The sequence below is a fragment of the Seriola lalandi genome, unplaced genomic scaffold (genome assembly GCF_002814215.2).
Source record: "Seriola lalandi dorsalis isolate HSWRI2012SDOR001 ecotype SW California unplaced genomic scaffold, Sedor1 jcf7180002054309, whole genome shotgun sequence".
In the NCBI taxonomy this organism is placed as follows: Eukaryota; Metazoa; Chordata; class Actinopteri; order Carangiformes; family Carangidae; genus Seriola; species Seriola lalandi.
In genome coordinates this window covers 248481-265057 of record NW_019524862.1, presented here as the reverse complement: position 1 = coordinate 265057, position 16577 = coordinate 248481, and the positions used below count along the sequence as shown (strand labels likewise).

Sequence of the window (16577 nt, the reverse complement as noted above, 5' to 3'; positions counted from 1 at the left end):
CAGTGCAGTGTATGATGCATGTGTTTGCCACTAAGTGGCACTGACGGGTAAGAGGTAGAACTGAGTAAACTTGCAAGAAAAGTGAGAGAAAAAAAACAATGAAAAATGAACAAGAACAAAAGAATAATGAAAACTCTACGGTCATTCATGCAAACTGATGAAAGACACAGTAAATCACATACTAACACATGTTTTCTTTCATTGTGTGAACTCATGGCGTCGTGTGCTAAAATAATTGAGTGTGAGAGAGAGAGAGAGCTGAGGACTTAGTCCCAGCCAGCAACTTCACTCCTCCTCTGCCAGCACACATCTGCAGTTGAGGAGATGGGACACTGATCCAGAGAGGAGCACTTCATGCCTCCGAGATCAGTCTTCAGAGCATGGCTCGGTGTGTCACTGTGTTGTGAGGGAGAAGGTGACAGGAAAACTCCAACAGGAGAGTGTTTACGTTTACCTTCTCTGAGGTTGAGCTGATGCTTTCTCTCAAGTTTGGAGTGATGTCCCAGTGCTGGTGCAGGCAGGGCCTGCTCGGTTTGGAGCTGGGCATTCTGATGGTGGTCCTGGTGGCCGGCAGTGCAGGACAGGTCCATGACAGGAGGGAAGCAGGGTCGTCCTGCTATGGAGGATTTGACCTCTACTTTGTTTTGGACAAGTGAGTGCTTCCACTTTTACTCCACTGCTGAAGAGAGTTTATGATTTTTGGTGCATGACTCATCTGAGCGGCTGAGGTTTTTTTGAACTAAGACACAGGTGCAAACATCATTCATGTTCTCCAGAGACATTAATAAACTACTAACATGCATGAATGTGCTACTGCAGGTTTTTTATAACCTGTTGATGATAAGTATCAGCCTCGTGGAGTAGAAATAGGGCAGGTTTCTGGGCTCTGTGGAGACAAAGAGAAAATAAGTGAGCGTCTTGGAGTCATAGCCGTCAAAACAAAGATCAAGTCCAGTCAACCCAGCTGGCATGGATGTGGCTATAATGTATATTTATTTTGTAATATCACCTGTCCAGCTCTTTCTGTTTGAAGTGGCATTTTAGCGAAGTTTTTCTTAAGTTTAAATTCAGTCATATCTGATGATTTCTTGCGGATAAGTATGCCCTGCTCCATCATTTTCCAATTCTCGAAAACAGATGAGAAAACCCATAAATAGCATTGCACTTGCCAGGAATACATTCATTGTCATTTTGGCCTGCAACAAACTGACTGCAACTCATGATTATTTTCATTATGGGTAAATCTGCTGATTAGATTCTAGATTTATTGTTAAGTTGTTTGGGCTGTTGCATAAAAAGTGAGAAGTGCACACAGAGACCTAGGTGATGTCTGATCAACTATTTAAAACCCAAAGATATTTAGTTTTCAATGATACAAAACAGAGAAAAGCAGCAAATCGCCACATTGGAGAAGCTGCAACCAGAGATTGATTCATTTCAGAGGCTGACACAATTATTTGATTATCAAAATAGTTACCAATTAGATTTCATTGAACAAACACAGAAGCAGATTCACAGAGACTCAGATGCCCACTGAGGGCTGGCATGAGAGTTGAATTACACTGTCTATTTATTAAACTGTCATGAAGCTAATGAACGAGTTATATCAAGTTTTGTGTCAGTGTGGTGTAGTTTTGTTTTGTTAGTCAGCTCATGTAGTCATATTTTCCTGGATGGAAATTGCAGTTTTGTAAACTCACTTTTAATAGACCCATTCATACATTTCTGAAAAATACATTGCAGCTGTGTTAGCTGCTCTTTGCGATCACCTGAGCCAATACAAATGTAGTTGAAGTTGTAAGATTTGACAGAAAGTGTTTACATGCTGACATCTTCATTTGCAGTGTGTTGTGTTTATGCATATGCATTCACTTTGATGATGAAGCGCCCTGAAGGGATTTCTGTTGTCAGACTGCAGCCACGCTTCACAGACAAGGCACAGCCCACATATAGTCCCAGCATCAGCTCCCTGTGCCTCAGTCTGCAGAACCCTTTCTCCATTAGAGCCAGATGTTCCAAAGAAGTTTTTGGCTGTCTCTGCCCTGGGAGTCACATCACAGGATAAATGAAAACATAAGCGAGGGAGAAGAAGAGGGGCAGCGCAGCGTGAGAAGAGGCTGTAGTGTTTATGCTGATTTGCCACGCAATTCTCTATCATTTCTGACTTCCTCTTTAAACGCTGCTATCTTCTATTGTTTTGTCGAGCCTGCACCTGTTGCAAGATGTGATATAATGTTAAGCTCAGCCGAGACAATGACGTGGCACTTCAGTTTCTGTTTGGAATTTTTTTTTAAAAAATGGACTGGGAGGTCACATGAGAAAGAGTGGAAATATTAAGCATCAGCATTCAGACAGAAATACAAAGGCTGAACTTCACTGGTCTTCTCGGTGAAGTTTCATTATACTGAATATATGGATGAGCCCCTTCATTACATACATATATAGTGTTACGGGTGTAGCGATGTAACGGTATTGACAACAACCGTGGTATTTAAAAAAATGAAATTCTGATTGAGTCAGTAATACATATATGATATTATTGTGATGGCAGATGTTAGGTCTTTTGTCGATCAGTTCATCCTGTTGCCTTTTCTCTATCCATAAAGGGTAGTTGTTCGTTTTGTACAGTTATGGTTACAGACTCTCTCCACCTCCCTACACTCACATCTAATTAAGTCTAATTCATTTGCCAAAAAAGAGACAAAACACACAATAAACAAAGTTAAAGATGAATTTGACAAATTTTTTTCCCAAATGTTTCTATAGATATCGCGATAATATTGTTACTGTGAATTCTTTTGTCAACGATAATCATGTAGTGAAAATCTGATATCATGACAGCCCTTTACAGTATATAAAGACGCTAACAGTTGGTTGCACAAAGACAATGGCAAAACTGATTCAAAAAGCAGCTACAGCATAACAAATCAACCAACAACGTAAAATCAACAGGTTATATACATATACAGTGCCACTGATCAGACTTTGTTTTTTATCACAGTAGAGTTGATGATTAGTTGATTAGTGTCTCAACGGTAAATTAATTGGCAACAATTCTTATAATCAATTTATTGTTTAGTCATTTTTCAAGCAAAAATGTGAAAAAAAAAGTCGCTCGTTCTTTGCCAGCCTCTCAAATGTGAAGATTTCCTGATTCTCTTATATGATAGTTAACTGAGTATTTTTGGGTTTTTACACCATAGACTAGATACAAAGTGCAGTGTTTTATCATGTTGCAGCTTATGTACATGTGTTGATTCATTGTTTGTGTCCAGCTAATTAAAAGTGTTGGTGTGGTAATGAAAAGGAAATGACCTGAAAGAACAAACTGGAGCTGATGCAGGACTGATATGGTTGTCATACTTTCAAAGATATGTCATTGTTATCCCCTTGACTCTTCCTCTCAGGTCTGGCAGCGTGCAGCATTACTGGAATGAGATATATTACTTTGTTGACCACCTGGCGCACAAGTTTATCAGGTGGGTGCACGGCTGGGATTTAAAGAGTAAAGAGAGAAGGAGAAAATAATAGAAGGTTAAACAGTCGTCTCTTCTTTTTTCCAGTCCTCAGCTGCGGATGTCTTTTATTGTGTTTTCAACAGAAGGAAGGACTCTCATGGCACTAACGGAAGACAGGTGGCACATACACAGCGTCACTCAAATGCCTTTATAATTTACCTTGCACTTTTACCTTTACCTTCTGTCCCGTGTCATAACATTTCAAGTAATATCCATTCTCGTTCTCTGTATTACGTCTGTGATCAGAGAGATGATTCGTGCGGGACTGGAGGAGCTACGCATGGTGCAGCCAGGCGGCGACACCTACATGCACAGAGGTTTTCAAAGAGTAAGTCATCTGCTAAGCTGATGGGAAACTGATCCTGTTTTCCCAACAGTATGGCGTTTAACGCTTTAAATGAGGTCCATTTAAATTTATAGCCACTGACGCCTCAAAACTTCTCTCCCAGGCCAGTGAGCAAATATATTACGGGACTGGAGATGGTGAGTAGAAGATTTTCCTTTTTAGCACTTAATCATAGTGAAATCTTTGTCATCAGAAACTTATTCAAGCATATGGTGAACTCATCAAATAGAGAGAGAAACAACAACAAAAACACAGCTGCTCTTTCGATCACGTGACAATTATGTCCAAAATATTTTGTGCTGTTGGTTCACTTTGATTCCTACTGTGAAAAATATAATAAAAAATTGATCTCATTGGATGTTTTCTTCTCCACTCTGGCTCTGACTCTCAGGTTACCGGACAGCCAGTGTCATCATTGCCCTGACAGATGGTGAACTGAGAGAAAATCAGTTTGACTTGGCACAAAGAGAGGTGAGAGAGGTGACATGAAAACCCATTGGCTTGTGCACTTAAATGAAGGGTGATACCATTATTTTAACATTATAATAACACAATTATTGAGCCATTTCAGCGCAGAATTTATATCTTCATAAACCTAAACCAAAGGCCAGTAATAATAATACATAATAACTTCATCAAGCAATAACACATATTTTCTCCTCACTGTGTCACTTGAAAATAATGTGACATTAGAGAGCAATCTCAATGTAGTTTTATAACCCCTCTCTCAGGCTTCTCTCTGGAGATCGAGCAACAACAGGTCGGTGAGCCAAGAGGCTCTGAGTCTCTCTTCAGAGTGGCTGATTGTTTTCTGAGTGATCGAATAAAAATATAGCAGATTTCAGGTAAACACTTGGAGAAACCAAATCCTGAAAGGTTGGATGGTGGGTCCAGGTGGGCTGGGCTTGGGGCATGGGTGATGGCGATGACTGCTTTTTTGTGACATCACAAATTTGCAGATGTTCCGATGGCTCGTTTTTAGTCCCAGTTTCTGTGTGCATTTCTCTGTGGACTGAGTGCTTTGATACTTTCACAGCATTAATATAGAACCTAGACCTGTTTTATAATCAAAAAGATCATGGTAATTTCACTTTATACAATATGGGACCTTTAAGTCCCTCACTCTGAGTGACGTCACACCAGGCGTTTTCCAATAGCTGTCAGTGGCATAACACCATCAGTGACATCAGTGATTGAGGCATGGCCACAAGTGGAAGAAGCTGTTTAGTTTCAGTCCATGAAGAGCGGTGCAGCAGCACGTTTATTCCTGTTGTGATGTAGTGAGCATTTGTGAATTTACTGTCGCTCATTTGTTTGTTTGTTTGTTCAATGTCTTGTTTTGATTCAGGCCAGCAGAGCACGCCAGTTGGGTGCCACTGTGTACTGTGTGGGAGTAAAAGACTTCAATGAAACCCAGGTGAACCAATCAGTCTTAATCAATCAATGAACCAAACCATCAGACACATAATTAATCACTCAGTCACATTTCTTGACAGCTTTCAACGATAGCTGACAGTAAGGACCACGTCTTCCCTGTGAATGATGGATTTCAGGCACTACAAGGCGTCATTGACTCGGTACAAAAGACACAAGCATGAGGCTTCAATATCATGGAAATATGCAAGTAACACTCACAGATTTTAATTGACCTTATTTTACCTTTCAGATCCTGAAGAGATCATGCATTGAGATCCTGGCTGTGGAGCCGTCCAGCATCTGTGAAGGAGGTAAAGAACTCAAAGTTACACATAGGCCTGTTATTCCAGTTACATTACATTGATGACTCTACCTGAGCTTCTTTTAAGGTTTAATGAATATTATTACATAACCTACTACAAGGAAAAAATATATAAATGGTTGTTTTAATCGCACTTCAGAATCCTTCCAGGTTGTAGTCAAAGGAAATGGTTTCCTTCACGCCCGAGACGTACAGAAAGTTCTCTGCAGCTTCCGCATCAACGACACAGTTACTTTGAGTAAGTTCCTCCTGCAAGATTTTCATTCACAAACTTCAGTTATGTAGAATTTTACAGGCAGACAATCATATACTAGAATAAAGAATTGGGATGTATTGGGATATAAAGTATGTATTTCTCAGTGTTTTCTTTTATGTTTTGGATAAGTGTAATCTGAAAGGAGTAGTTTGTGGTCACAAACCCACATCAACTTTTCATCCAACTCTGCAGTTCCCCTCAGCTCTACGGAGCATTTTAGCATCTTTGAGCTCATAGTTTTGGTTTTACAGTTTGCTGTGTAACCAGCCCAGCGGCAAACAGAAGACAGACACAGTTAGTGACTATGGTGGTGAATGTAGTGGAACATTTAGTAGCTAAAGAGCCACATATTTCTCTCAAGAGTTGGTAGAGACCAACCGCAGCTAAATGAAGGGTGAATATTGGTCTCACATTCGTCAGGTTGCCAGACACATGACTTTGGATGATTGCTAATGTTGTTTTGTTTCTACTGGATGTGTAAATGGGCAAATATTTGCTAATACGTTCTTAAGTGCTTATTTCCTTTCTTGCTGTGAGTCAGATGAGAAGGTCGATACCACTCTGATGCCTGTGTAGTAAATATGCAGCTGGAGAGCCGCTTAGCTTAGCACAAAGACTAGAAACAGGGGGAAACAGCTAGCCTGGCGCTGTCCAAAGGTAACATGTGTTGTTGGTGGAGAATAAAAGACATAACTACAGAGAGAGGATGAATCTGTCATCTTATAGTGTATATAATATATAATTGTTTTGGTAGGACATTTGAGATACAGAGAGGTGCAGTAGCTGGACTAAATGTTTATTCAAATAGAAGAATCTTAATATGTGTGTGAATGAGAACCATGTATCCTCCGCCCTCTGTCCTCCGCATTATACTCAGACAATAGCAACACTTTGTGGGTGTGTGAATCCAAAAACTGCAACAGTTTTGTGCTCAGCAGCCATTTACACCATCATGCTAAGTTTATTTTGGCCATGCAGTCGGGGATGGGGAGGGGGAGGGGGAGAGCAGCTCTTTGCGGCTCACAATGATTTCAATCCCCGTCCTCCCCAAAAACCATCAGCACCATCTTCCTCTGCTTTGGATCAGCTGGTACAACGCTCAAAGCTTCTCAGATGTCTAAAGGGGAATGTGGATCTCATCAGGGACGAGCAGTGTCTTTGCACACACTAGACACTCGCTCAGCCAGGGTAAATAAACCACAACCCTCCCTCATTTGCTTCATTTTCCATGAGGAGAGGAAGTCCAGGAATTTAAAAAACAAAAAGAATATTTTGAGGCTTGAATTTCATGAAGTTTCAGGGCTGGTAGAAAAAGTGAGGTAAACTTTTCCTTTGCATCACTTTACTTTCTCTTTCACCACTGATACTGACTTATCTTGTAATTTACCCTCCTATCTATTGTGTCAAATTCAAAATTTTCCACAGTGAAAAGACCTTTGGTGGTGAGGGATACCTACCTTTTGTGCCCAGCTCCTGTTCTGGAAAAAGAGGGAACGTAAGTGATTACCATTAATGTTCACAGATGAGGTCGTCTGGGTCATATCAAGTCAAAGAGACTGAAACAGAAAACTTTCACCAAAACAGTAACTTCATGTCAGACTTCTCATAATAGTGTAATCACTCTATTACAGTTTGATTCTGCATGAACATTTTGTTATTGCTGAGCATCCTTTCATTTTTATTGTGTGAGCTTTTCACTTAGAGTGGAAACAAGTATTTTTTTATTTTTTATTTCTAACCACAATCAAAGTCAGAGTTCGAGGTGTGCTGAAAGTGCCAGTGGACGCTCTCACTATCGCCGCTCTCATTTACTCTCTCACTGTTTCTACAGCTCTGCCACTCTCCATGTCAGCATGAATAACGGCCTGAGCTTCATATCCAGCTCTGTGACAATAACTGCAGTCACTTGTGTAAGTACAATGGAAAAACAAGGAGGGAATAAAAAAAAAAAAACTGAAGTCACACGGGATTCTGAACTTCAGCAGAGATTCTGACTTATCATTTAGTGACTTGTGTAAAGTCAATAACTACAAGCAAATGATATATTAGTTGTACATATAGAATAGCATCACCCTGTAATCAATGGCTCCTTAGCTCTTTTATGCATCGTTTCAGTTCATCTTTGAAGGAAGCAGCAGCTTGATGCTTATTCTCGCTTCCTCACTTTAGTGGCCGTGACAATGACGAGATGTTATAAAATTTGAATGTCCTCTGCAGCCATTTATATCCACGTTGCTAAGTATGGTTGAAAAGACAAGAAAGTGGCAATCTCTACAATCTGTGTTTTAAGAAAGCAACATGAGGCTCAGTAGGGTTGTGTACGGGTTTGGTGAGGCATTGATTTTAAGGGAGGGATGTATGTGAGTGTACGTGTTGTAGTTACCTTCAGGTCTTCAGTTTCATGTTGTGATTTTGTCCAACAAATGTCATAGAAAATTAGTGATCACCTATTCACACCAGTTATGTCCCCTCTAGTCTGATGGGACCTTTGTGGCCATAGCTCTGCTCATCCTGCTGCTGCTGCTCACCATCCTTCTTCTGTGGTGGTTTTGGCCTCTCTGCTGCACTGTGGTATGGCAGCCATCTTGGATCCTCTCAGAATGAAGAACATACAAAGGCAAATGTGTTTGTTAGTACACAACTATCCTTTGAGGTTTTCAGAACATTTTTCTTTTTCTTGTTTGCAGGTCATTCACGAGCCGCCTCCTCCAGTAATAGAGGACATCTCTGTAAGTGGCTTTGTTCTCCACTTTGGAATGACAAAATTACATAAATGATTAATTTCTTTACAATAATGATTACGTTGTTATCACAACGACAAATAAACACATGCACAAAAAACATACATACACGTACATAGGAGTATAAGTACTGAGAGAAGCCTACCTCTGCAGATGTTTGGAATATTAATGGTGCTGAGATAAGATTTGTTAGAAACAGTGACACTTTTAATCAAGCAAAGCGCATCTGCTCTTCAGCAAGAATCTAAAAAATCTGTTTACTCTTTGCAAACATGAATACCGTTTTCTTTCTTCTTAAGGACGATGAGGATGGTTTTCCCAAGAAGAGGTGGCCCACTGTGGATGCCTCGTACTACGGAGGGCGTGGAGTCGGAGGCATCAAGAGAATGGAGGTAACACAGATGGCAAAGTGCGATTGAAACAGTATGTGATCACAATCCGTGTGATATTTTATATAATATCCATTGTACTTACACAGTGGCCACAACAGATGATTGTATGTGGAAATTTAAGTTTCTTTAAAAGAGTCTCAGGATCTAAGACACTGAGACGAAATGTTTGTATAAGATTAGACTTTAAACCAAAGGGCTTTAATACTGCAACTAAATTCAAGATTAGAAATTAGATTTTTTATTCAAAACAGTGATTAAATCTGCCATGTATCTGCATCTATCAGTCGACTTCAGGTTTGCAGACAGTACATATGGCGAGCTTGAATCTATGACTCAGCTCGTTTTGAATCGACTGAGATCAAACGAAAGTGCAGCAGAAATACAAAGGGAAGCAGGAAGCGACTCATTCCTTAAAAGAGATGAGTCCGCAAGTCCATACTGGAGAAGACTGAGTCACTTTGTTGAGAGCCAGTGAGAGTTAAGATGAGGCCATCTGGCCGGTAAAATGCAAAGTGTTAAGGCCCAGAAGCCAAGATGAGCTTTCTGTTAGTAGCCGCATCATGTGAGCTTGAATGATTCATTTGTGGTTGTTACACAAGAGACAAATGTATTTGATTCTCTGCAGTTTGGCAGAGTCAGGCGAAGTAAAGGTGCTGTTCTGAAAAATCTTGTTAAAAGATTTAGATTTAGCTGCTTGAGGTGATAAAAGGAAAGAGTCATCACAATTTCTTTTCCAGAGGAGGAAAAGGTAGCAAAAGTTCAGTCATCAAGAGATTTATTTTTAGAATAAGAAGCGGCAAACTGACATCTGGGCCCTGCATGCTACATGATACCTGAGAGACGTGAACAACAGAAAGGAGACTGACACGTCTTCAGGTCAAGAGGAACCAGATGTGTATGTTGTCTAAGCAAATGAAGGTCAAGGAGAGAGAAGTCACCCTCTCAGTGTGAAATGCTTCACCAACTGCTGGTGCAAGTCTGAGGAGTCTGTGCTGTGAATTTGCCTTGAAGTGGCACCACTTCCAAACAGAGCTGTGGAAAATATGCACAGCTTCATTTAAGTGCTTTCTCTGCCAAGTCAAAGCCTTCATGGCTTGTCTGTGGCAGCTGCAAAGGAGTGTGTTTGAGTAATGAACTTCCAAGGTTGCTTTGACAGTGTTGGTTTCACTCTCAATGTGCCGAAGCGTTCTTGACATTTAGTCCTAGCTTTTTAGTGGCTCTCTGAGCATCAACGTCATAATTTGGGGGGAAAAAAAGGGGGAAAAAATGGAAAAAAGCTTTTAGTGATTTAGTGATATTCTTTGCTTTTGTGGCAGAGGAAGAATGAGGCCAGTTACCTGTGGCTGTGGGTCTCTTGTTGAATTTTGAGGTTTTATGCCATAAAACAGAATCATATATAATGTATGTGCTCTCAGAAGTTTAGGACAAATCCCAATTCTGAAACTGCATGTAATGACACAATAAAACTTTGTGGCAAGGAGGCCAACTTCTGTTTTCTTGTATTTCAGTGGACTTGGTTTAATTAAATTCCATGTAGATATGCTATAAACATCTGGTTATAGCACAACCAGATGTCATGTTTTACATGCAAAATAGATGCAGCTGCATTGGTAAAAATAACATTATCATCTCAAATAAGATTCCAGATTATGATCAAATTTTCAACAAGAATCTGAGTCGACAGCGACACTAGCAGATCTGTGAGGCTGTATGTGCTAAAAGTCAGCATGCTAACATGTTCACAATGACAATGCTAACATGCAAGTATGTTTACTATGGTCACCATCTTAGTTTAGCATCTTAGCATGCTAACATTTGCAAATTAGCAATTGATGCAAAGTATAGCTGTGGCTGATGGGATTGTCATTACCTCTACAAGTAATGACAAACCAAAGAACTGGACTAAAATTTGACCTGTTGACTGCGCAAGAGGGAAAGGTACAATCTCCAAATCACCAAAGTTGGAACAAATCTTCCTCTGATCACTGTGGATATCTGAACCACATTTCATGACAATCGATAAATTTCACTAAAAACACAGAAGCGTCAAACTCATGGTAGCATGAGAGTAAAAGTCAATGAATCACCAAAGTCAGTAGCATTTATCGTCTGTGAACAATGAATGCTTCTACAAAATGTCATGGCAATCAGTCCAGCAGATGTTGCCATCTGGACCTCAACAAATCAACATTGACACTACTTCTCGCCACACTGCAAGTATTTCTGTTCTCAGCTTCTGCAGTAGATGTAAGCAACTGTGATGGTTGGGTTGATCTATCGGCCATATTCCCTTGTAACTCCAAGCTTCTGTCTTTGTTCAGGTCCGCTGGGGAGATAAAGGTTCCACTGAAGAAGGTGCCAAACTGGAAAAGGCTAAAAATGCTCGAGTTGTGATGCCTGAACAGGAGTTTGATTTTCCTCCACCAAGGCCTTACTACAACATGCACAAATCTCACCGCCCCCAGAAGTGGTATTCTCCCATCAAGGTGCTCAGAGTTATTCACTCTTTTCAGGCATTTACAGGAAACGTACTGCGTATGTCTCTCTGATCTTATTTTACCTCTTAGCTTATGTTTGATTCTGTGATTTGTCACCAAGGTATCTGCTCATATTTTGCTTATTTTAATTGATATTTTGACAATGAAATCTTAACTGTTAAGCTTTTTCAAACATATCCCCTGTTCTTCCTCGGTTTGCTCAGTCGTCATAGAGCTATGTTTATTATATTTCAAGACACGGATCACATAATGTGAACATATGTAATATACACTACGAGTCCAGATGTTAGTTCTGAGATTAAGACCTCTTCCTTACGATCGCCCTATCCATAACCTAAAAATGTCACTTTGTGAGTGTTTGCCGGAATGATTTGTTACCAGGAAATAGTTAATAAAATCGTTTCCTCACGTATTAGTCAGCTGAATGGATAGTAATAAGAACCAGACATGAACTGAGCTAACCCCTGAATATGGAATCTGTTGAGCGGGTGTTATTTCTAACAAAATACGTTCTTTATTTATCTGTCTCTCTACCGTATAAAGCGTCCTATGCAAGAATCAAAGAGACACATCTGGAGCAGAAAGTAGAGCAGATAGAGTCTGGCAGAGCCACAAATAAACACACCTCATTACTGTAGCTTTTTGTTTGTCTTTTAAATGACTGTTCTTGCTGCACTGCTAATTATGTTGTTGTAATGGTTATCGGAGATCATTGGTGTAACAACTATTTTCTAATGTATGATCATCTATGAATATCTTTCTACAGGGCAAACTGGACGCTCTGTGTGTGTTCCTGAGAAAAGGCTATGACAGAGTGTCTGTGATGAGACCTCATCCTGGAGACAAGGTGAGACTTATGAACAAACCAGGGATAAGTCAAGGATCATTTCCTCTACTCTGTAATGAAAAGCAGCATCAGCTCTTTACAGCTGTAAGATAAGCGTGCAAGCATTTGAAAAGCAATTGAAAAGATTGTGAACCAACTATGTCAACTTTTGGCACGCAGATGTTTAAGAATTTACCAGAGTTTAAATCCATGACCTCTGGAAATGAGGGATATGGGAAGTTTGGAGCGATGGCCTCCGGCTCAGCATCAAATAACACGGTGGAAACCAAGCTGGAATCTTATCTGCGTGACATTAGCTACAGTTATTCCATGGACTAAACACTTAAAAAAAAAAGTAATGTCTGCTTCAAATCACAAGAATAGTGCCTTCAAAGGGAAGCCTGAAGTGGCAAAGTGAGTAGACAAAGGTACAAAACAACTGCAGTATTGTCTGGAGGAACAATCTTGTCTGGATAAGTCATTAGGAGTAGATGCTGCCTGTCTCCTCCAGCTCCCAGCGTCAGCGCGGCTGGGCTGGCAGGAATGCTGTTTTCCTCCAAGACACTCACTAACAGAGGAATTTCCTCTTTCTGTCTGTTGAAAGCTTTACCCCACTGAACCTGCCAATAGCTGCGCCAGCAGAAGTAGATTTAGGAAATTTAACTGAATCCACTGCAGTTTTTAGTCTTTATAGTTAGGTTTTCTCTACATGTTGCAGTGTACAGTTCATGATGAAATAATGAAACAAGCCTCTACAATGACCAGTGATTCCTTTTTGTGCTGAAACAATGTGGTTTTCTTTATTACAGGGCAGGTGCATAAACTTCACCCGAAGCAAATCCTACCCTGCTCCTCGCTACCCCATCTACAACCATCCGTCCACGCCGGTCTACACTTTGCCCCACACTTACCAGCGTCGTCCATCAGAGGGCAGCCCCCTCTTCAATTTGCCCCCCTCGCCAACCTCAACGCTCCCCCCTCTGCCGTCCACTCCTCCCCCGTCCTCCACCACCCCTCCCATGTACACACCACCTCCAAACAGAGCCCTGCCCCCGGCCAACATGAGCCCCGTCTCCGCACCCCCGTCTCCAACCGGCTCTCTGCCGCCTCCGCCTCAGGGGCCACCTCCTTGTAGAGCGCCTCCTCCGTCACGCCCTCCTCCACGCCCCAATCACGAGGGCCACTGATGATGATGGAGAGCGAAGAAGCTGAGGAGCAGGATCCAAGCTCAGGATGGAAACCTGAAAAGACCTTTTCACTGTGCCTCCCTCTAAATACGTCCAAACAGAGAACAGAATTAAAGTGACTTTGTGATGTTGCCTTTTGATTCAACCCAAGCACAGTCAAAACTTTCAACAAGTCGGTTTGCCTAAACAAGTGGCTCACGCATTACGTGCCATGAACTATGACTTTTTTTAAAGTCTAGAAAGTGAATATTTAGTGTAGCAAGCACAGCAGCTTTGGCTATTAAATGCTATTGTAGCTAAGAAACTTAGTCGGTTCTTCATAATACTAAATCAGACAAATTGGTCGATGCGCTATTGTATAAATCTGCATTTTAGTCTTTGCCTGATATGAATTACATTTGTTGATCTAAAATAATCTTTCACTGCTTTGCACAGTGAAAAACAATAATCAGATGTTTAAACCGCAGAAAATCCAGCAACTCAGCAACTGCGTCATGTGTTTTATACATGCAAGTGTGTTTGGCAAGTGTTGCCTTAAAAATGTATATGTTGTGAATTAATATTCATTGAATCACAAAAATTATATATGTATAAATATAGATATATTTGATGTCTGCTTCTGATGGATGCTGGCAGTTCTCACGATGTATTTTTTTTTTCTACAAAAATATATAATAGGTAGATTTCTTGAACTTTGAACAAACTGTTTCCCCATGCTTTAAGTCTTTATGCTAAGCTAACTAGTTAAGCTAGCTTCACATTCATGGTGTAGACATGACATGATGCGGTGTTGATCTTCTCATCTAACTTTTGGGAAAAAAAAGTGAATAAACATATTTACCAAAATGTTAAACTTCCATTAAGATTCATCCATCAGTGTCACACGCATCTCAGAAGAGCTGCCCGCAGAGACTAGTCTTCTCAATGCAGTTAACACTTCTTTTTTTTTTTTTTGAAATAATGAAATAAAATTTTGAACATTTTGACTTTAATCTGTAAAGCTGTCAGCGAGAAACTCTGAACACAGGTGTAACATCTTCTCGTGGTGTGTGACGCCGACTGCTGACAGGAGCCGTTCTGTAGCACTGAAAGTGGAAAATTACTCTGACACTGATTTAGCAGCCGAAATAATGGACTGCAGTTTTTGAGTCTTGTGATCGAATTTGTTCATACCAATATGATGTGCAACAGGTCAGTAAATAGCTGTTCCTCTCTTTTATGCTCCAGTCAGGATTTGTCATTGTCAGAGCTCTGGCAGATGTTTTTTGAATACTGAGCTCAATCACAGGTGGTCACAGCTCAAAGCTCTGCAGGTGTAGAGACGTCTCCCTGACTTTCCTGCGATTCAAAAAGCTCTATTGTGGGAACCTTTGAGCTCCTTATGGCACATTAACATAGCGCACAATATAGTTAATAAGGAGGGGCTTTTATTACTGCATAAAGTTTAGAGACATCATGTAATCCTCAGCAGAGCTCCACCCGTCTCCAGCCTAAAGGTCATAATTCTGCAGTAGGATAAAGGAATTTGTCTTAAAAAAGGATTTTGTATATTGCAAATGAACTGCCTGCTGTTATGCCTGCAATGCTCTCAGAGACTTGTTGTGAAACTATCCACTGTCGTCTTAGAGAACACTGAATCGTCCGTCAGAAGATTTATTTGTTAGTTAACCGAAGAATGAGGGAGGGGGATACAAATGACCAGTTTAAGGTTTCTTTGTCGAGTGGCTGACTGACTTCACGTCTTTGTCATCAGGACAAGAGTTCAGTGGTTGTTACACCTGGTAAAGATGCCCCTGATGTCACAAAGATTATTGGGTACTATGAGGTTTCCCTGGGCACCACTAGATACTTATGGAAAAACTGGAGGAATTTCCTGGTAATAAGCAGATCTGGGCTGCTGCTCTCTGCTTTCCTGGCTGGCACTGCAGGAAATATGCATACAGCTAGAATGTGGCTGAATGATTAGAAGGATGAACAAAATTATCCACTTTAACTACTACTTTAACAATACTCCAAACAGTTTGGAGTAAATCGCTTCCATTGTGGGTAAGATTTCTATTGAATCTCTCTAAATAAAAAACGTTATTTTCAGGGTTGGGAATTATGGAACAAGCTGTGGAACAGCTGGTCAGCTGAGCCTTATTCCAATCAGATGAACTAAAATAAACCCAAATGCATCTTTTCCATGTGCTTTCCATAGTTTCAGTTCTTTCTGCATTAGGAAATGCTTTCGCAGACGCATGCAGTCGGACCTGCAGTCCTGTGGGCAGTGAGCTCATGGAGGCGTGCCTGAGAAAACTGCCAGGAGCAGAGGCAGGACGTCGGATTATAGGCACACAATAAAATCAAAATCCAACTATGACGCCATGGAGATCTGGAAGAGGTATTCACACAGTTTAACACTTTTACAGAGTCCACCACTGCTGAGGACACCTGAGCACTATTTTCTCTTGGCTGTTTCCAGCCTTGCGTATGTCATGATGAACATACGCAGTATTAAATCCTTCAATCTACAAAATGACAGCAAAGCAAAACTTGTCACCAGTGTGTCGTGCATGAGTCTGACAAGCAGTTTATACTTCTTTTCCCTCAATATGTTTCAGTATTTATGTCCTTGCTCAGTGTTAAGCCAGTATTTATCAGTGATATATGAATGATCAAATGGACTCCCCTAACTGACAAAAATTCATCAACCTATTTGTTCTGCGTTTGACATTTCACCGCGAAACACCATCTGTAACATCGGAAATATGTATAACTCTGAATGCATTTGAAGAGAGTGTAAAAATATGCTCATCAGTGGCCTCAGCTTCGCCAGTGCCTTGGCTGCACAAACAAAGGCAATCACTGACGTCACGCAGTTCCACAGTTATGCAAGTTTATGAACCAGTGCAGTTTCCACACAGCCTTGAACCGGTTTACAATTAAAAAAAAAAACAAAGCTCCAGCTTTATCAATTTTCATTCACTCACTCTCTTCTTTTTTTTTTCCATGTGCTGCTCTTGTCCCAAGTTCAAGAAAAGCGAACCTCTTACAAAAACTAAGCTCACATGACGTTTTGCGCACAGCAGAGCA

General features: G+C 40.7%; 1 protein-coding gene across 1 annotated transcript; it reads left to right on the top strand.

Annotated features, from left to right (window-relative positions):
• Nucleotides 1-307: 307 nt before the first annotated feature.
• Nucleotides 308-14359, top strand: antxr1b (ANTXR cell adhesion molecule 1b). The gene is made up of 18 exons (XM_023406489.2): nt 308-652; nt 3408-3479; nt 3564-3635; nt 3765-3846; nt 3968-4001; nt 4256-4335; nt 5213-5281; nt 5361-5441; nt 5531-5591; nt 5742-5840; nt 7284-7353; nt 7690-7768; nt 8334-8429; nt 8546-8587; nt 8899-8991; nt 11313-11477; nt 12256-12336; nt 13125-14359. The coding sequence occupies exons 1-18, from the start codon at nt 474-476 to the stop codon at nt 13500-13502; spliced, it is 1833 nt and encodes a 610-aa protein (XP_023262257.1). The 5' UTR covers nt 308-473; the 3' UTR covers nt 13503-14359.
• The last annotated feature ends 2218 nt before the right edge of the window (nt 14360-16577 follow it).